Genomic DNA, 22,161 nt, shown 5'->3' on the forward strand with positions numbered 1-22,161 from the left:
GTTGAGCTCTCTAGTGAAAAAGAGTGGTTTTAAATGAACATGTCCTAACTATTCCTCTGCCATTAATATTCAGGAAACTGGAAATTCTCTTCACTCATCCCCAGGAGAAGTAATTTTTAGTAGTTTTATACTTGCAGATAATTCTGTGTGTTGCTTTGAAGAATAGTTGTATGGGGATATGAATTGGAAAAATGTCAGAAGGCTAGAAAACATTTCATTTTTTAAGGTGACATTTCTCTTTCATTTTCTAATATGAAAAAATAAAATAGATCTGCCTTACATTCAGAGTTTATTCTTTTTACACAATATTATTAAGCTGATATTTTAAATAAATTGTTTGGCCTACTCTTACGATAACATTTAGATAGCATTTCTTTTTTCGTTTAATGTATTCAAGCTAAATGAGAAAAGAAAAAGGTTTTTCAGAAGTCAATAGGCAACTCGGTGATATGGTCACATCCTTTCCATGACTTCAGCTTTTCTAGTATCATCCCAGTTGCAAGAACAGCAATATAATAGTTCCCCCTTATCCACGGGGATATGTTCCAAGTGGATGCTCAGTGGATGCCTAAGTGGATCCACTCAGTGGATCCCTGATAGTACCAAGCCCTGTTTATACTGTTTTTTTCCTACATGCACATAGCTATGATAAAGTTTAATTTAAAATTAGGTACAGTAAAGGACTAACATGAACTAATAATCAAAACAATTATAACAATATACTATAATGAAAGTTATGTAAATATGGTTTCTCTCAAAATATCTTCTTGTACTGTACTTACATGTCTTCTTGTGATGATGTTAGATGGTACAATGTCTACATGATGAGATAAAGTGGGGGAAATGACGTAGTGTCAGTCTTCTACGTCAAGGCTACTTGAACACAAGCACTACAATAACGTGACAGTTGATCTGGTGACCCAGATGGCACCTAAGTGACTAACGGGCTAGTCATATATATAGCATGGATATACTGGGCGATTTATATCCCAGGCAATCTGAGGCAGGACAGCACAAAATTTCATCACTCGACTCAGAACAGCTGCAGAACTTAAAATTTATGAATTATTTATTTCTGGAATTTTCTATTTAATTTTTTCTTTCTTCATTTCTTTTTTTTTTTTTTTTTTTCACTTAATATTTTCAGACCAAGGTTGACCACAGGTAACTAAACCATGGGAAAGCAAAACCACAGACAAAGAGGCACTACTGTATACAGCTGTGTTGGGATTTCGTGACTACATTAATCTTTTTAAGCTGATTTCTTTGACTACAAAACATCAGTGGTCTACATTGGTCTACATCACTAAGTAGTGCTGGTTAAAAAAAATTAAAATGTTTTTTGGGTTACATGGATATAACAATGGGACATTTGGGTATTTTCTAAAAAATGTGATTCTATACACAGGATACCAGTGATCCAGAGAGTTTCCAAGAAGTCAGATAAATGTTGTCAGTACAGACACCAAGTGAAAGATTAGCTATTATTATGTTTAAGATTGTAAGCCTTGTATTCAGTTATCCAAAAAAAATTCTAGGTTTTAAAACTGCAAGACCCTCCTGCATGATCTCCCTGGCCTTTGGTGGTAAATCAACTCAAATGAGATTTGAATAAATGAAGTGGAATCTCGGCATGTGCATGTGATGGAAAGAAAATGATGGTGATTACAAGTGCTAGAGAAGATTTCATTGAGTGTGAATGAATATTTAGCTACATGGCAATTATATGAGTATTGTGGAGACTTGAAATGTAGTAGCAGGAATTCAAAGAAGGCAAGTTGTTTGGCTCTAAAAATAAATCAAAAGAATTTATTGAAACCATCAACAGAGAAATTGTTTAGTTAAGCTGAATGGGAGTAAATTCACGTTTTTAATATTTAAAGTCACACTGATAAGCACATCCATGCTGTATAAAAAATTATGTAAATAACATGTTTCCTCATTTTGCTATGACTACACTGACTTGTTTGAGTACTGTCTAGCCAATTTTTCCATCAGTTTTTTTATATCTTTCATTCTCATTTTAATACTTCATTGTCAACACCAGTGAACACTTCTTTATGTGCCTATCCGGTATAAACTGCTTTTTATTTTGTTTTTCTTATTTATTCTGAAATATTTTTCAATCTTTTATTCTTATAAATTATGTTTTTCATGTTTTGTTTTCTCACCTGCAAAGTGCCTTTAATGTGGCTAATAGCAGGGTGTTTAAAATATTCAACAAAATTTAGCAGTAAAGTAGTTACACAGATATTATAGGCACATTTAATTATGAGAACTGGTAGATGTTCAAAACACTTGGAAAGTAGGAGTTAGGGAAGAAGAGGAAGAAGGACAGAAACATCTAGTTTTATGGCAGGTGGTGAGTAGTGTGGAATAAGGGAGAAAGCTGCTGATTGGTTAGAAAACTTCATTCCTGTTCCATTTGTGCTGCCAATATGCGATATTCCCTAAAATGTATCACCACAGTTCTTTGTTAGTTTTCTCATCTTGGTTAATGAAGAGGTCAACTTTAAGATCCCTTTCACGTCTAGAATTTTATGATGTATGGCAAATAAGTAACTATGCATATATAACAGAGTCTTATTGGACACTTGTTTTGCATGGGGCTTAACGGGTTTTCTTTAGTTGCTGATGCTCAAAACAAGAAGATTTAGAGATAATTTAGTGACTACTAGAGAGGCTTGGAACTGTTGACTGCATATTGAGAGTGCACCAAGAAATAATGCTGTCGAGTTATATCACTGGTGAAGCCAGCATTATCAAGACTGTCTCATTAAATGGGGGCAATATCAATTATGATTCAATATAATGCTATGACTTAAAGGGTCCCTTCCTAAGAGATTACAGAGGATGAATATGTTAACAATATGGGCCATTACTTGACTTACCTCTCTACTCTTTGAACAGATTGTTAGGCCACATGCGTGCTAAGTGTACTCATTACTGCACCCTTCAGTCTATTACAGGGTGCAATTGTTAAACATTTCATCAGGAAATTGCAAGTACAGCTGCAAAGTTCTTTATTGTTGGGAAGCCTTCATTGCTATAGTACTTACTAGATATTTGCCACCAGCTTGTAAAATCTACAAGCCAAGTTTCACAGTAACCTCATTAACATTAAGCATTACTGAAACAATTTAGTGGAAGAGAGCATTTAGGAGGTGATAATAAGGAATACAGGCCCGATGTTTTCATGAAGAAGTCTACCTATGCCATTTCTACTATTGTTGAGATCTTTTTATGATACTAAAAAATAATCTCCTCCTTTAAGGATGTATGTCTTTCTTTAGTCTTTAACTGTTTAAAATATATTAGACTGATGCAAAAGTAATTGCGGTTTTAATAAGATATACATAGCCTGATTACATTTTCTTTTCAGGAGTGTTTGGAATGACTTGAAAGCTGCCGCAGGTAGATGTTGTTCAAATGATTATCCCCAGTGAAATTCATCTCCAAAGACAGGATTTGTGAAACTAAAAGGGAGAAGGTTGAGGAGACAGATGGTGTTTATAGTACATTTAAAACCTCAGCATTAACTTTAAAACAGGAGGACTTAAGGCCTTGGCAGCATCCCAAAACCAAACTATTTTCCATTGATTGGTATGAATCATTTTCTCTCTTTGGTGTCTGTACTTTTTCCACCATACACACCACTTAAGTGCCAACAAATCTGCAATTGACCTTTTCACAGCTCTATGCTGAGATGCCTACCAAGGTGTTTCTAATCCTTGTCAATTTCTTTCCAGACAGAGCTTTTTGTACATGCCTTCAAGGATCAACTTGTCAGGAGTGCTCTTTTAGCACTCTACACTGCAAGGCCAGGCGGCGTTCTTAAGAAACCCCCATCTCCTAAGAGCAGCACAGAGGAGAGCAGTCCCCAAGAGCAACCCCCACTGATGAGACGGCAGGACTCCATACCACATCATTCAGACTACGATGAGGAAGAGTGGGTAAGTCTCTTGTATATCACGTGCCTCTCAATGTTTAGCAATGAGAAATAAGGTAGGAATGATCAGATAACTCTGCTTTTCATTTTAAAAAATGGAAAAAAGTTATAACACAGATTGTGGATAAATAGGTCACATTTTTCCTTAGGGGCAATATTTTTTGGAAGTTGAAGTCCTGATAAAATTTATTTGCTAGCCAATGAATTATATGTATAAGTGAGAATCTGTCATCAAAGATGCCACAGTTACAAGACTCTATGTTTCCTTATTTATTGCCAAGCTATATAAAACATGAAAGTTATTTTTTAGAAAAAGATTAACAAATCCTCCATGTTACTACTACTTGGATGCAACAAGTATTTTCATTGTTGCAATCCAGTGTTTTGGTTCTGGAAGTACTGTTTTAAAGTATTCACATTTAAATGACTGTAGACATAGATATTTCGCAAATTTCTCTCGCTCAAGATTCTATAATGTAAGATGCTGCTCTAGGTGCTCTAAAATTTACAGAAGAATGGCCCCATAAAAGGATATGAAAAAATAACTAGGAAAGATGAATAAACAAAGGAAATAAATATGGTGAGAGAGATTCTAGTTGGGCCGAATACGACGGGAGAAACGTGAAGGTTCACCGTGGCAGAAGAATGGGGAATTATTACTGAATCGATACATATAAATTATTCAAGAATTCTCCAAAGTATATGCATATTACACACACACACACACACACACACACATACACACACACACACACAAAGGGAAATCTATTACCGCATCATATGTTTAACAAAAAAATAGTGTATTAGCTGTATTAGATGTTAAGTTTTTAGTTAACAATTACTTATTGCCACCCTAGACTTTAAGAATATTTGGGGAGTAAATTACTTAAAAGGCATAGGCATCTCAGAAAAAAAAAAAAATGTTATCTGAAAGGCTGTGAGGTGATGCCTGCTTTTTCTTTTGGTAAAATTTCTATCACAAAAAGGATAGAGCTGGACTCCAAGAGGTAAATGCTGAGTAAGTGTTTGTCGTTGGTGATTAAAATTGTGTTTCTCCCAATGAAGCGTTTTCAAAGAGCAAATATTTCTTTCTCCCTTTTACCTTCACCTTCTTCAATTTTTTTTCACAGTTCCAAGTGTACACACCTCTTAACCTCTCCGAAGTTCAATTTTCTCAACTGTAAAATGAAAATAACAGCACATGTTCTGTTAGCTCTTAGAGTGGTCATGAAATCAATGATTTACCCATGTTATGATGCTCCATTTCCTGGAAAGGCCAAGGCAAATGTATTATATTACTTTAGTATTATTGTTATATGTTTCTTAAGTAATATAAAGTATATAATCTTGTTATGAAGATTAATACTATCCCTTGAGATAAGTGGGGGGAATTAGATATGTCGTACAATATGGACTGTGAATTTTGAAGAGTTCAAGTGTATACAGAAAGGAAGATATATTTTAATAAACATCCAGTGTTAACCTTTTGACAAATAATTGCCATTTTATATTAAATCAAGTGAGAATTTTGGAATTTTTCCCCCTCATTTTAACTCACTATGTTTTACAAACCCTCCTCCTTACCTTGACCCCCTCCTCCTGTTGAAAATAGTCCCTCTCCTTCCTTCCTTGTTTCCTTTTCTTTAGATAATTTTTGAAACCTTTTATTTAGTAAGTATTTCCAGTGGGAAGGCAAGTAATGTTAGATCCTTACTTCTTGCAGCTCAGAGCCTAGTGATAGATGAAAATATGCTAACAAATAGTTACAACATTTTGCAACAAAGCTTAGAAAGAGACTTGATAGAAGACAGTTTCTGCTAATATGACTTCAACTCAAAATTTTAAGTCCAGAACTGTCTTATGATGGGCAAAGAAGGAAGAAAGTGGGGACTGTATCATTAGCTGAGAAGGTTTACAGAGAACTATTCCCTCCAGTGTTACTGAGTACCTGTACTGCCTTATTCACTGTGCCACATGCTGGGGACACAGGTGAACAACCTGGGCCCTCAGTTACTCCACAGCCTATTCAGTGCTGTAGAAAGACAAATGGCAATCGCAGTGCAGCCTTAGAGATGTACATGGGATACAGCAAGAATGTGGTAGCCATAGTGGTGTTTCCAGAAGTAACTCTGGAGATTTAAATCTGAGTATAAGTTAACCATTCAAGAAAGAGGAAGGGGTGGCCTTTTAGATGGGATATAATAGCTGACATACAGAGAGAGGTAGTCAGTCTGTGTGTTCGTGCCTGTGACTATTATTAGTTATTTACATGTTTTCTTTTAAAGTGAGTAAAATTTGAGCATGTTATATTCCAAAGGCTATGTGAGAGGCACAGAGGTGATAACTGATGGAGCAAGGTCCTTACAAGAGAAGGAAGAAAGTCAATGGTAGGGCCCAGGTGGAAGAACAGGCCCTTCTCCTGAGACTGCAGGGAGGATGTGAAGATGTGAGGGTTGGTGGGACTGGATGGCTGCTTTTGTCAGTAAAGTAGAATCCTGTACTAAGAGAAAAAGATGGGGAGGACTGGAGGAAGTGAGTGGTGAAGGTTTCAAATAGGCACCGAAGAAATGAGTACTTGAGCTTATGAGTAACGTGAAAAATTTGAGGCTTTGTGATGGGCCAGCCAAGGCTGGAGTACCAGCTGGCATGGTTGTTTGTTTAGCGTTCATTGTTCTTTTGGGAATATTTTGCTCGTCTTCACGCCAGGAAAAACGTCTTCCTGATTCTTTTCCCCAGTTGATGAAGGGGTGACATCTCAGTTTCTCTTGCGGTCCTTCAAAAAGCAAAAGGAGTCGGGTAATAATGAAGGGTTGCATTACTCTCTGCGTCTCCTTTCCTGTCATTTCTAAGCCTCCTTCAGAACTCGTCGTTTCTGGAAAGCATATAAAAGCTTTGTCTAAATTTACCATAATTACAAGAAGAATCTTTCCCACCCAGAAAAGTTACTTCTAATTCTCTCCTTCTATTACAATTTTACTCTCTTTGCAAACAATAACCGGGTTTGATTGCTGTATAACATTTTCATCGATTTTCCTTAGCATCCACTTTCTACTGAAAACATTCCTTCATCAAGGGATAAAAATCCCTTATAAAAAGATAGAAACAATATTTCACCAGAGTCATAACCATTTAACATTATTCTCAAAGCTTTATCTAACTTTGATAAATTGAGCAAAACTAAAGAAAATGTAGCTAATTGAAAATGCCTTTAGAGACTATGGCATTAAATGAATTAGAAACATAACTTTGTGTACTCCCTTTTTAATTAGTTGTTAGAAAAGTTTCAGTGCTGATTACAAGTCTAGTCAACGCTGGAAGTAATTCAGTATTTTAAATTAATTTAATTGGGTTTCTGTGATATTATGTGAAGATACTCCCTGATCACTTAAATTGGCTTACGTTTGCAAATAAGGTTACAGTAACTCCATTAAGCATTTTTTGTTTGTTTTACTTAATTTCTGATAGTGACTGTAATAATTACCCAACTTGGACAATTGTATTTAGCTTCTTATAATAAGTATTTGACAAACAAATAAATGTTATTAGATTACTCTTAAATCCTACCCGGTTGATGCAGGTAAGAACCATTCTTTTGAAGTCAAAAAAGAAAATCCTGTCCACTCTAAATCACTATGAGGCTGTCCTTTCTCTTTTCAACTTGTTTTGTTGACAAAATTGATGGCATATGAATCTGGGTAATAATTATATAGTAAATATGGTAAAGATTGAAACTAAAATGAATGTTTACAAAAAAGTCCATTATTTGCTGAATTTTACTTATTAAATAAAGGAATGCTTCAAGGGTTTATTTTCCTGAAAAGTTAGTAAACAATTAAACCCCAAAGGAATATTGGGTTTTGTCTAACAATCTGTGCCAAGGAATAGACTAACATAGCATTCTCTTTTAGCCAGTTAAGATGACATATTACTTTTCTTTCTCTACATCTCTGCAACAGATGCTTCCAGCAGCTGGGATTCCAAGATTAGTTTGTCCAAAATATGAAAGCATGTCATTTAACCAAACTATTAAGTTGACCTAGTTTTTGTGGTTTCTAATAATTCTGAAATTCTGTGGAACACTGTGATTTAATTTCAAAGTTACTATAGGTTAAGGGCTGAATCTGCCTACTTCTATTCAAATCAATTGTTTAAAAAGAAACTTCTGATCCTTTGTATTCTGATCTATTCTAGCAAAGTGAAAAACAATTCTTAGTATTTAGACATATACAAAGCCCATTTTTAATTGAATACATTTCTATATCAAGTGGCATTTCAGCATCCAAATTATCCAATTAATTCCTTTCATGTTACAAATATAAACCAAATTTAAAATTTTAGTCTTCATTCTTAAGCTAGGCAAATATTTACTATTTCTTATTATGTTAAATGTGTTTATGTTACATAAACACAGTGGATGATCTATCCATATTTTTCAATAATTTTATAGACTTTAGAAACAATAACACAAATTTGTAGTAATATTTATGTAAAACATCCTATTAATAAACTCCATAGATAACCTAAAAATTTATGGCCATTTTGTAACTCAATACTACCAAAGATTGTGTTTGGGAATATGATTTATATGAACCATCTTCTGATATATTCCTTACAAATTTTATACAGTTCATTTTGTACTATACTATTCTCTAATGATGCCTACAGCAAATGTGAATGCTTAACCCATTTATTCCTGAGGTTGTAATTTTTAAATTTCTGCATGAGTGAAAAATCAGACCTTGGCGATGACCTTGAGCAGTAGGATATAAATAACTCAGCATGCTTAGCATTCCAATAATGGAACACTAGGCATAAGAGCATCAAGCTTGACAGGAGTATTGAAGAGCTATTTATACTGCCATAATTGGTAGCAGTGAGCATAGACAGTTGCAAGCATTGTTAATTGTTGAAGACAAAGCATATTTAGCCAGGTATCTCCAGAGGAAATCTATAGTGATCTATATTCTCAACTTCTCTTGTCCAACTACTCTGTCCATCTTAGAAAACTACCTCTACAGAAAAACATTGAGAACATGCATAATGCAGAGGTACCTGTGAAAATTAATATTCAAAAGATTTTGTTCAGTTATCTAATTGGCTACATGTGATTTAAAACCATTGTCCTGATCTTAATAAGGAGATAAATCATTCTCATTCTTTAGAAGTAACAATTTTTTATAGACTACTTGATATTAATCTATGATTAAACTTTTTCAAAGCAACACCTTATAACTTGGTAACCTAAATGAGTCTTATCTCTACTAAAATGTGGCCATTTACTTCCAAATTTTGTAAGTGATAGATGCATATATATGTGTGTATAGATATTAGTATATATGTATATATATCCAACTTCAAATCATTTTGTATAATGAAGCATTATTCTTATATTACATGAACACATAGCCTAGTGAACACTGATTATAATCAGTTGTTTATATGTCTGTTTTCTCCATGTGTTCATGAACTTTATAAACTCTAATAGGAAAAAAACAATGTCTCATTCACTGTTGCATTTACACAGTTAGTGAAGCGTGTGAACACAAAAGGTACTCAATACACATTTACAGAATAAATTAATGTCTTTGAAATTTGTCGGCAGATGGTTATTTTTATTTGTCTTCTTATTTTGAAACAGAATATTTCAACTTCATATAATTCTGCCCTATGTCCAGTAGCTTTTCTCCCACTATAATTCATGAGTCCTTTTGAGGATTTTGTTTCTCCCCTCCAGTGAAGAGTACCCAGTTATGTCCTTCTCTTCTTAGTTCTTATTTCCCAGTGTCTTAATTAGCTCTAAGATGACTATTCTAGCCATCTGCAAAATATCCCCCTCTCCCTAGTGCATATTTCCTAGTGTCTTAATCAACTCTGTAGTGACTATTTAAGTCATCTTCAAAATATCTTCAAATATAGAAAGTGGTAAAATTCAGGATAGACACAGAAAATCAGAGATGACCAAAGCTAAGGTCATGACTAATGAAGGACTTCAGAAGCCTCCAGAAACCAGTGGTGGCAACTGTATTTAATTATTCATGTGCAGATTACAAAGGTTCTAGTTACACAGGAGTAATTTCTTCAGATGTTTCCCAGCAAATATAAATTGAAAGCAACTATTTGCCCCTTGTCTCAGCTTTTTATTTTTTTTATCCCTAAGTCACACATAATAGGGTTGTATGGTTTTGTTAATCTTAAAAGGAGGAGGGAACACTCAAAGCATTCACTGTCACCATCAGAAAGGGCAGTCAAAGGCAGGGAGAATGGGGCCAGTTGTTCCCTATATGGCAACTGAATGTGTTCTATCCTCTGTTTTCTTGATGGATGGGAAACATTCCTGAACTTCTCCAGTCTATATCACCCCAGAGAAATGTGCTTTGAATACTTATCCAATATGAAGGTCCACAAAAGGTGATTAAGCAAAGTTCATGACTGTCCATTAAAATGCACAAATGTTCTATTAAAGAAAAGAAACCCCTGATGAGATCTTTATGTGCATGCATATTCATGAAATCCTGCCAATTTCTAGATTTTCCCACATGCAGTTAATATTTTCACCTTCAGTCCCCTCTTTTATAACACCTAACATATCCTATACATCCTAGCTCAATGTCTTTTTCAGAGTTAATGTAGGAATAAGTGAATGGATAGACTTGCTGAATCAGCAGCTCGTCCTCCAATTCAAACCTGTATTTTAATAGATAGTTTATTTCTATTAATATAATGAAATAATCTAATGATTATGTAAAATAATGTAATGATTTTCCTGCAGTTCTGTATTGGATACCATCATCTCCCTTGGATATTTTCTAGACATTTATAATGCCTGGTTCAATATCAGGTATTTTGATGTGCCTGTGTATAATGAATGTGCAAACCTGCATACATACACTTTAGAAATGTATTATTACATTCAAATCAAGTGCCCTCAAAGTTTAATATATTTTATTTTGAATAATGAGTTATTGTCTCCCAAACAGAAAATTTTTAACTCCAAAATTTAGTGAATAAGTAAAGGAAACACTATGGTGTATATAGGCAGACTGTTGGCTTGATTTATTAAGGTACATACAATTAAAAAGAATTAGTGTTTGAAAATGGTTGTGCACAGCACACTAACTGATAATGTCATACAATTCAACCAGTTGTGCAAGTATCTAATGGTGTGCAGATAGCATCCAGTTACCAATTTAAAGTGAAAAGCTTTAGTCAATCAGTGGAATTTTTTCACTTATTATTAAACAAATGCGTTGTTTAATATTTGCACTGAATTGAAAGCTTTAGTGTGATGTGGCATTTATTAGGTTGAATGTAGCCATTCAGAGTAGGAACTTGGTTCTAAATTCAGTTTGAAGATGCATGTAATGAGAACTTCTCATAGTATCATTTCTTTTTACTACCAAATAACAGATTAGTAAGTCAGTCAATAGATATTCAATAAGTATAAACAGTGTGCAGCAGTGGTATAGGCACTTATATGAAACCGGACCTTAACAGTCATATCGTCTCATTGAAGTAAGATGACTAGCACTCATAAAATGAACAGAGGTATTGAAAGATATCCCAAGGATGCAAGTGGTTGTGTGATACACATTAAAAATGCCAATCCAAGTGTGGTGGCAGACACCTGTCGTCCCAGTTACTTGGGAGACTGATGCAGGAAGATTGCTTAAGCCTAGGTGTTCGAGGTTGCAGTGAGCTATGATTGCCCCACTGCATTCTGGTCTGGGCAACAGAGGGAGATCTTATCTCTAAAAATAAAGGAAGAAGAAGAAATTATGAAATTTAAAATTGCCAAAAATATTCAGAGAGTGGTTATGTGACAGTCAGAAAAGATGGAGGAATCACCCCCTTTTTCTTTCTTTTATTCCTGTATCCATTCTTCTTTTATTCATCCATTTCCTCTCTAGGACCAAGACATGAGAATAAAATGATTAAAAAATAATAGTCATTTCATTTATAGAGCACACAGTTTATTAAAAAGAAAAAAAAGCATGTTAGGCAAAGAGAAAGGAGAGAAGCATGAAACATTCTTGGAGATGGTGAGATTTGAAAGGGGAAGAATTTAAATTGATGGAAGATAATGGAGAAAGTATACTAGGTATAAAAGCCAACATGTTTCAAGATATTAGAAATATTAGATCTTCCAAAGTTTCCTTCAAATCTTTGATGTTTAGCACTGAACTGGTGTATAGCAGATGTCTAGTAAATATATGTTGATTTAATGTAACAGCATGTTTCTTTTTTTTTTTTTTTTAATTTATTTATTATTATTATACTGTAAGTTGTAGGGTACATGTGCATAACGTGCAGGTTTGTTACATATGTATACTTGTGCCTTGTTGGTGTGCTGCACCCATCAACTCGTCCACAAGAAGACATCTGGATGAAAGTTTCATTTTGAAGACTAATGAGAAATAAGGATTATCTAGGTCTACCCAACTATAGATGTACAGGCTGAGAGAAGAATGTCATATTGGCTATAGTACTAAGCCTGCTTTTGATTAGAAATAATCAGATGAAGGGGGTGATCAGTGAAGATTAATGTGGCACTTATAGATAGACCTGATTTTGTGATAGCCAATAATACAAGCATGGGAAAAATCCAAGCCAGGGGAATATGGAGAGGTCAAAATTGGAGAAACAATGGCTAATTGAGTCCATTTCTGTTACAGGGGATTTGTTTTCAAGATGAGGCCAGGAGTGAATTTTAAACTGAGTGTAGTTACTGGGAGATGAAGGTCAGGTATTTTTACATGAGGAAATAGGTGAAGTTAAAGCAGGAGGACCAATAGGAAGCAAAGATCAGGGAATCCCATCTGGTGGATGTTTACATGTCTGGCTATTTTTAGTGAATGTGTGTGTGTGTGTTGATGTGTGTATGTTGATATGTGGTGTGTGTGTGTGTGGGTGTGAGTGTGTGTGAAAGAGACAGATACCATGGGCTATACACTTGCCAGTTTGAAACACAGAATATTTTAAGTGCAACTCAATTTACCTAACAGTCTGGATAAAGGGTTCAGGGAGAAAAGCTATCCAGCTCTTGAAAGAACAAAGGTTTTCAGTATTACAGACCTTGGCCAGTATAGAGCATATTGCTCTCTATCAAAATCAAGGATAAATGGAAGCTTCTTTTTAAAGATGGGATTGGCCTTGTTAATTCACTGACTGTTTCTAATCGAAGTCCTCAGAAATTGATACTGACAAGTGAGAAATTATTCCGGAAATATAGATACATCAGGGCTATTTTGTGCATCTATATCAGCTCTGGCTTAGTGTTCACATTCTTTCTGATCAAAAATTGGCCTTAGAAAAAGTTGTTCAGCTAAGCATTATGGAATATATTTTTTAACTTAAAATATATACTGCTCCAAAGCAGTCAGGATTTCTCTTGATGCTACTGAACTCATAATTGTGTGACATGCTGAGTCACCATCATGCTGCCTGCCTTCATGGCTCACTCTGCCAGGTATAATGTCCCCGTGGCTACATCTGTCAACATTTCTGCATCTACTGCCAGTGGGTTTGACCTGCATGTTAGCTTAAGTTGTAACCCAGAAATAAAAGAGCACCTGACTCAGAGTGAAATAAATATTGCTGCTGGTTCCCCACTGACTCTATGCCCTCATTGACCAGGAAAAGTTTATAGCCAGTTCACCTCCAAGGAGTAGGGTTGTTGTGAAGGCTCCATGGAGGTTAAATATACCAATTAGGCTCCACTGAATAAAGATTAGACTTTAACCTACCGATTCCCCATTACTTCTTTCATACAGTAGGGGACCTAGCAAGATAATGGCTGCTATTTCTGGGGAAAAGGCCCAGCAATCCATTTCTCTGATAGGTGATAGTAGTTTTTAATCCTCTCATGTGGCGGGGAGCTAAGCAGGATCTGGAGGGGCTGGAAGCACCACGTACTGCAGCCACATTCTTATGCTACTATTGTCTTCCCTCTAATCAGCCTTTCTTCATCATGGGAGCAATCTGAAACTAATTGTGTGATTTTAGTAGAGAAGAAAGAAGAGTAGGCCCTAGCCCCATACCAGCAATCTAGGCACAAGGCATTTCCCCTGTGGACTGGCACAGTGAGTAAAAATCATCAGAATGAGAATGTATTTGTGCTGGTAACTTTCCTCTGTGTATGTTTTCACAGAGATATAATGGAAAGGGGCTTGTTTAAGAAAAACCTCAGATATCCAAGGCTTCCCTTTAAAAATCTTTCTTACCCTTCTCTAGCAACCTAGTTCAAAACAATTGACTACCATGTACTCCAGTCTCCTAGTAATTGAATAATCACCTTTCCTCCTTGTTATCTGCACCCTGCTCTATATCCTGGTCACATGAATGGATCTGGGGCCTTGATCCTGATACTCCTTTATTAATGCAGGTCACTTATGTCCTTTGTGCCAAACTGAATGACCCTTTAACCAAATGATAGAGCACTATCCCTGCTTGGAAGACGCCTTTGATCTCAGACTTGAGGGTACATGGGATGGGACCAACCAGTTCATTTTGTAGACTTATCTCTTCTCACATTTAAGTCTCAGATAACTAAAACCTAGTCTTGCTCCTGTAAGGTGGCACACACCTCTACCTCACCCTTCCTGGGCTCCTTTATTCTGTTTTGTTTTTTTTTCCTTCATAGTTTGTTCTACCGTGTACCCCATTTCTGTGGAAAATCATAGTGGGAGAATCAAATCTTTGGAACCAAACCAAATGGAAGTTCTAGTCCATTTATACCATTTTAATGTTGAATGTTATTAAACATCTCTTACAAGAAGTTTTATCTCTAAAAACTGAGTCAGTAACAGTAACCTTATTTGGTGGCTTTTGAACATTAAATTAGCTAATGTGCATATACAAAATGAATATAAATATAGCCTTTCATCTGTCTTTGGAGTCACCTCCTTCTCTTCCCTCTCTTACTTCCTCCCTCTTTCTCCACCTGCCTTCTTTCCTTTCCTCCAACAAAAATTACTGAGAGCCAGACCCTGTGCCACAAACCAAGAACACAGTTCTCAAATAACTCAGTCTAATATTAGAGACAGAAACACACATCAATAACTTTATTAACTGCTACTAAGTAGTAATAACGACTTAGTAAAGGCCATAAAAGAGAAGGAGGCCATGACCAGCAATGCTGAATTCTCTCACCACCAGATAGGCAGCATTTCCTCTCCAACAGACAAGGAATAGGAGGAGTCTGCTTAGGGTCTGCTCTTGAGTGTCCCCTCAAGCAAAAATTTGATTATGCATTAATTGTGTATTAGTATCACAGAAGAGACTGCTCAACTTCCCACCCCCAACAAATATTTGTCTCATCTTGTGTCCTCTAAACATTAATGACTAAATCTTTTTTATTCTGCCTACCGTATATAGCCCTTTATGACATGCTGATTGGTTTTAGCCAATGAACATGCTTCATTTTGCTCCTCAGACCAACAAAGATCTCTTTGTAGGCTACAAAGGTGACTTTTCTACCAGCGAAATCTTATAACCTGAGCTGTTTGGAAAGGAAGAACAATATATACGTGTGAATGTCAAATTATCTTTTAAATACTTTTATTTTCAGGCTCTTCAGAGATGTAATTAAGAGAAGTTGATCTATCTCTTACATTTCTTTATGTAAGAAAAGCAACATGCAATGCGACTTGATCTTTGATCAAAATATAAAGTTCCCTGAGGTGCAGTGGCTCCCACTTGTAATCCCAGCACTTTGGGAGGCTGAGGTGGGTGGATCACTTGAGCCCAGGAGTTCAAGATCAGTCTGGGCAACATAGTAAAACCCCATCTCTGCAAAAATTGCAAAAATTACTTCGGCTTGGTGGCGCACTTGTGGTCCCAGCTACTTGGGAGACTGAGGTGGGAGGATCATTTGATCATTTGATCATTTGATCGGGAGATCAAGGCTGCAGTGAGCCAACTGTGTCACATACGCGCACACACACACATAAACACACACACAAGTTGCTTTCAACATGGACAATAGGAAGAGAGTTGACAACTTATGTACAAAGCTAATCTGAAAAATTGAGAGGAATCTGCTCCCCCCCTTTTTTTTCCTCAGTAGCAGAGTTGATTTCCAGTTTTAGCTGGACAGTTGTTTCATTTTTCAATTTGATCACCTTAAAGATGCAGTTGGTGGTAATGATTAAGACATATTCAAAAGAGAGGCCATGAGTTTGTTATTGTGCTCCAGAATGGAAGCTCCTCACCAAATCCCAATCCAACTCATGTCAAGACCATCTGGTTACTTACCTTTCCCCAGCATTTCCTCCTGGAATAAATGAGCTTCCTTAGCTCTCCTGGTTTATGGCTCAGAGGTTCCTTTACATCATTTTCTCAGACAACAGGCAGATGATGATGTAATCTATGGATGTGGTTGGTGTTTAAATTTTTCTTAGAGGTAAAGTGCTTTCAATTCTTTGTGGAAAGATCTGACTTTAGGGGAAGGATTAATAGTGGTTAATAGAATACTTCCCACTCAGCGTTACAGGGTGAGGGGAAAGCTTGAATCACTTAGGAAAGCCAGGAAGTTTTGGATGTGATTTTGCCAAATGGTAATAATTTTAACAAGTGCCGTCATAGAAAACACAACATTTGGCTCCCACTGTAGTTTGGTGAAGTAGTTAGAGCAAGAATTATCATTCCAACTGAGACGACTGGGCTTCCCCAGGGACAAAATACTTTTCTCAATGTCTCCTAGGTAGCATGTCACATAAGGATCCAAAATTACCTGTGCTAACTTTGAATGTTCTGCTTTTCTTTAAATCCCTATTACTTCCTCAGCTAAAGTAGGCATGTCTGTGCACTCCATCTTTACAAGATAGCCATCACATAATCTCAATTCAACTTTAGTTTCTATTCCTTGATGTATCTTTTCCAAAATTAATTTGTATGTTTGTGAAGTAGCAAAATTAGCTTAGGCAAAAAAAAAAAAGTACATTTGAGAAAAAATATGCAAACCACTAAGGAAATACTATAATTTAGTACTATCTTTACATTAAGTGGTACTCCATGTTCCTGAGATACCTCTTTTATAGAGAAAGCACCCACTGAAAGGTTGTTCTGTGGTATGATGCAGGGAAAACACCATAAATCTGTCTGGATATTATGCCTGGAGAGAGAAATTAGGAGTCAGAGCTAGATGATATAGGAAGAGAAGCACGAAGGAAGTGACGAATGGCAGTCTTCTATCGTGATATATATATTAAAAATAGTATTTAAACAATTAATAATAGAAATTTTGTGAATCAAACAATTCAGTTGCATGCATTGCCTGAAGCAAAAATTGCTACTAATGAGAATTGGGAAGATCAGTGGCAAAGAGGCCCGTTAGTGGTACAGGTTGCTTCCTGGGAAATAAATCACTCAGAATGACTTATTATGTAGCTCTAGTGTATAATATGAAGTAGAAGTTATAAGACAGTATGGTCAGAAGTATCTGAGGAATTTGTCAAAATTTCAATTTATTGTGCTTTCCTCCCAGGGTTTCTGATTCAATTGGTGGGACCCAGGGATCTGCGTACTAATTATCCAGGCTATTCTGTTAGAAGTGGTCTAAAGACTATACTTCCAGAATTTCTAGTACCTAGAATAGTCACATTCACAGGGACAGAAAGCAGAATGATGGTTGCCAAGGGCTGGAAGAGGAAGGAATTTGAAATTCATGTGTAAGGGGTATAGAGTTTCAGTCTAGGAAGATGAAAAAGTTCTGGAAGTGGATGCTAGTAATGGGTGCATGACAATGTGAATATACTTAATGCTACTGTGAATATACTTTTATATATATATATAAAAAACCAAAAATACTCCAAGAATTTCTAACACAAGAGGAGGCCATTCTTTAAAAATATTGGTGTGTCTTTGCTTTCGTAATAAGTGTTGATAAAGAGAATAGATATCTTCCATTTAAAATATCATAATGTGTGCTCTATTATGGATTAATATTGTATGATGGTCATTTCTTTATGACAGAGTGAAAATAATGTACTAAATAAAAAGATTCATAATACTTCATTTTTGCTTTATTAAGAGAACATATATTTATTATATATCCATAGTCTGACCAAGTTAATGGGAATTTAGAGCTACTCTATCTGCCTACCCTTCTCTAAAATAGATTTATCTGACTTTACCTTATCTTGTTTTTGTGATAAAAATATGTAGTGATACTCATGCTTTTTTCAGGACAGGGTGTGGGCCAACGTAGGGAAGAGCCTGAACTGCATTATTGCTATGGTGGATAAACTGATTGAAAGAGATGGCGGCAGTGAAGGCAGTGGCAGCAACAATGATGGAGAAAAGGAACCTTCGTTAGCAGACTCCATCCCCTCTCACCCAAGAGGTAAGAAATCTTAATTCCCCAATCATTTACTGAGTAAACAAAATGAGAAAGTCATGATAAAATGAGATAGAAAAAGAGGAGTCAATAGTGTCTTTGATGAAAGTGCTGATAGCATGCTTTTCCACAGCTCTGGCTTGGATGATGGAAGGCTATTTATCAAATTGCATCTCAGTTGTGTTTTCGGAACTGCTAGCAATGTTCTTTTTTTTATTCTCTTACCGCATAAAAAACCTTGAAAAAAGCAAAGTGTTTTAAGGATCTGACATAGTTTAACCTACCTTTACACATTCCTCCAAAATTTTTTTGAAGGATAAATAAGCATCTGCACTTAACTCTTAGAAACTTAGAGGCGTATCAGACACAGTATCTCACAGTGGTTTCTTAACAGAGTGTAATCAGATAGGATGACTTTTGCATTATTCTGAGAAATATTTGTGTAAATTATCTCCAAAACATATAGAAAGATTTGATTGTAAGGAACATGTCAGCATATTGCTCTTAAAAAATATATGATAAATCTAGATTTTCGTGAAACCATGCACACACATATACATGCATATACATGTGAGTGCATGTGTTTTTCTGTGGAGAGATAGGTGAGTAGGTAGGTAGATAGGTAGGCAGATACTTTCAAATGTATACCTTATTACAAAGTTGGCTAGAAAATACAAACAAAATTTTAACTACAGGTGTGTCCCTATAAATGGTTTTGAAGTTTTCTTTTTGTTGATTTGATTAATGTTTGATTAATGTTGCCACAAAAAACAAGACAAATGTTTACATCTCTTTATGGCAGTAGGAACTGCTATTAGGGTTGAGTCAGACTTTTTTGCTGGGTACCTTAAGTGTTTGTGGAGAACAAGCAATATTATCCTACTCTCTTCTTCTGAAATCTGTTACTTCTTTTACTTTAAAAAGAAAAGAGTCATAAGAAAATAGAAACATTTATAAAATTAGATTTATGTTTCCTCAATTTGTTTTCCTGATTTTTCATTACTCACATTTTTGTCAGGAGTTTAATTATCTCAAACATCAATCTTTCATCACTTGATTAACAGTAGAACCATTTCTAAATTATATTGTAAGTTATGGATTCCTAAAGTATTCTTATTGTAGATGGTCCCTCTTCCTCTGTCATACATTCATGTAGGCAAAACATTTATGCTAATGTTCTTTATGTTCACACCTACTTGATCTAACTGTATGTAGGGATTTTCTGTTGTCAATAATACCAGTTTTTATTAGTTAATGAATCTTGTCTAGTTTCATAACTTTACATGAATCAAAATGAAAGCTTGTCATAGCTATGTCATAAAGAAATAGCATACTTCAATTTTCTTTAATTGAACATATATTGATTATCAAGTATGGGCCAAACACTGCTGTCCTCTAGAAAATTAGGTAAGAAGAATTCATTTTAGTGACTATGTCCATTGATAGATTGTTTTCAAGACATATTATTTTTTAGCAGAAATAAGATAAGGGACACTGGATTTTGTTACATTTTTTTGTTCAATGTTGCCAAAACTTCTCACTGAAGACAATAAAATTCCAAAATATTTGAAATTATAGAGTATGTGTGTGTGTGTGTGTGTGTGTTTATCTTATATTTCACCAGAAGACTGCATCTGGGCAATCAAAATGCATTTTAAAAGGTAGAATATTTGGTAGATAAATCATTTGTAAGATAAGATGAGTCATTTTTATTTGAATATGAGACATTGTGTAGATATAGTCTAAAACCAAGTAGAAGTTGCTGCAAAAGTAGAATTCACAACTAGATCAATGTTGTGGATGATTAGAGTCAAACTACAACATATTACCCACTAATTTATTTTCTTATTATCTATGTTTATTTCACTCATCATCAATTCTTTCTTGTGTTAGAATTTTTTTTAGGAGAAGTCACTATTTAAATGTGTGAAATATGTTACTTTTGTCTGAATATTTCCTCATAACCATTCTCCAGAACGAATATTATAATGACTGTAAATGAATTCATCAAAATAGAAGCCATTATTTTAGATTTTTAAGTACTATCATAGTGCTATAATTAACATATAAGCACCTTTGATTCTCTAAGTCTTTAACTAAATTTCAGATATTTTCTCATAAATTAGATTGTGAGAACTGGAATTATTTTGTAAGGAAGAGTCGCCCACTCTCTCCTATGTATTTATTTATCCATTTTTTAATATCAATGTGGACTCATGAATACTTATTTTTAACTTAAATTTTAATTATATTTGACACATAATAATTGTACATTTTTATGGGGTTCACTGTGTTGTCTCAATGTATGTGTATGTGTGGGTGAATGAAAAGCTTCTCCTTTTGCCCTCTGAAAAGTTATTGAAAAATTAACTCATAGAAAGGCAGATTTGTAAGAGAAAAGGAATATAAATTTATTGCTATCATGTGTAAGGGGAGAATCACACAGTGATTGCCTAGTATCTTAATGGGGTACAGATGCTTATATACCCAACATGTAAAGGGAAAGGGAGAGGAGAGGTAGTGTGGATGATTTTAGGAAGAAAGCAAATAATTTTTAGGATAATTTAATGGGCTTGAAGAACATACAGTGGTCTGTTGGGCCTGTTGGTTTGTGACAAAAATATGTCCAGGTTTGTTGACGACTTTAGTCTTCCTCCTGGGATATGGGTTCAGTTAATAGAAACTCAAGGAATGGATCACAAGAAATTGTTTTTTGGTGTTTTGTTTGTTTGTTTTTGAAGATCTGGGCTTTACGCAGTTAAGGCAACTTCAGCCTGTGCTTTTGAAGAGGTAGAAGATTAAGAGACATGGAGCCAAGGCAGAGGAGAAACAACTCTTCTCCTTCGTCGGTGTGCCCGGTCTTTATGTAGATAGGAAAAGTCTGTTCTAGCATCTGTTGATCTCCAAGGGCCTGTAATTCAAAATATTCATTATATCAGGGAGCCATATTTTGGGGTAAAACCCCGTGTGCTCCTTTATTACCGTATTCATCAGAGTAATTACCGTATTCATCACTTTAAACGTTTATCATTCCTTGTGGTGACAACATTCAAAATCTTTTCTTCTTGTTTGAATACTTACTTTATTTGGTTAAGAATCCAATACTAATATTATTTATTTTGGACTCAAGTTGTTCTCTCTTATTCAGACTGATTTCTGTGTCCTTCTGACAACATCCTACCATATGTTGTTTACTCCCTTACTTTCTTATTTCCCTTACTGATTTTCTTACTTTTTTTACTCACTGCATTCCTCTTTGGCACCATAAGAAGCTCTAGGCTCATCTTATATTTTCCCTACCCCAGCTTCAGGTTCAGCCAATTTCTAAAAAACCCTGGTTTCATTTTATTGGAGAACAGCATTTAGAAATCAACATCTGGATGGATAGAAAAATTTTGACGGTTCTCTATAACAAAAGGCACTCTGTAACTAACAGGATCTAAAAGCACCCTCCTAATTACAATCCTCTCAGCCTTAAATATTTTCACTTATTTCATGCCACTGTGGGTGAAAATGTCATATTGTAATTTCTTGTTTCTGTGAAGTTTGATATTATATAACATATTACTACATTCCAAAATATTATTTTTGATAATAAAATGTATTTCTTCAATAGTCCCAAATTTATTCCAGCCCATAGTTGGGGTGCAGAAGCCATTTTGCTCCTTTCTTTTTTACAATTAATTAGTGAATTGATTAGGTGAGCAATTTGAGACATATAGTATTTATTACAATGTATGATATGATAAACACTGATAAGCATTTGTTGCAGCATCGTTTGTTAGTGATGTTATTCTTTATGTTGTATTACTTCTGTTTTTTTGTTTATTAGATTCTGTATCTATTTTAAATCAAATTCTGGAATTATGTTTTATTT

At 35.1% G+C, this 22,161-nt stretch overlaps 1 protein-coding gene across 9 annotated transcripts in view; it reads left to right on the plus strand.

The window, feature by feature from the left end:
* Positions 1 to 22,161, plus strand: part of INPP4B (inositol polyphosphate-4-phosphatase type II B) — an 814,614-nt gene that overhangs the window by 679,797 nt on the left and 112,656 nt on the right. For all 9 annotated transcript variants that reach the window (XM_017959077.3, XM_017959071.3, XM_017959072.3 and 6 more), the window contains 2 exons: positions 3,750 to 3,953; positions 18,134 to 18,290. In XM_017959077.3, the coding sequence (XP_017814566.1) occupies positions 3,750 to 3,953; positions 18,134 to 18,290 (361 nt within the window). The remainder of the gene's footprint in view (positions 1 to 3,749; positions 3,954 to 18,133; positions 18,291 to 22,161) is intronic.

This window comes from Papio anubis, chromosome 3 (assembly GCF_008728515.1).
Source record: "Papio anubis isolate 15944 chromosome 3, Panubis1.0, whole genome shotgun sequence".
Classification (NCBI taxonomy): domain Eukaryota; kingdom Metazoa; phylum Chordata; class Mammalia; order Primates; family Cercopithecidae; genus Papio; species Papio anubis.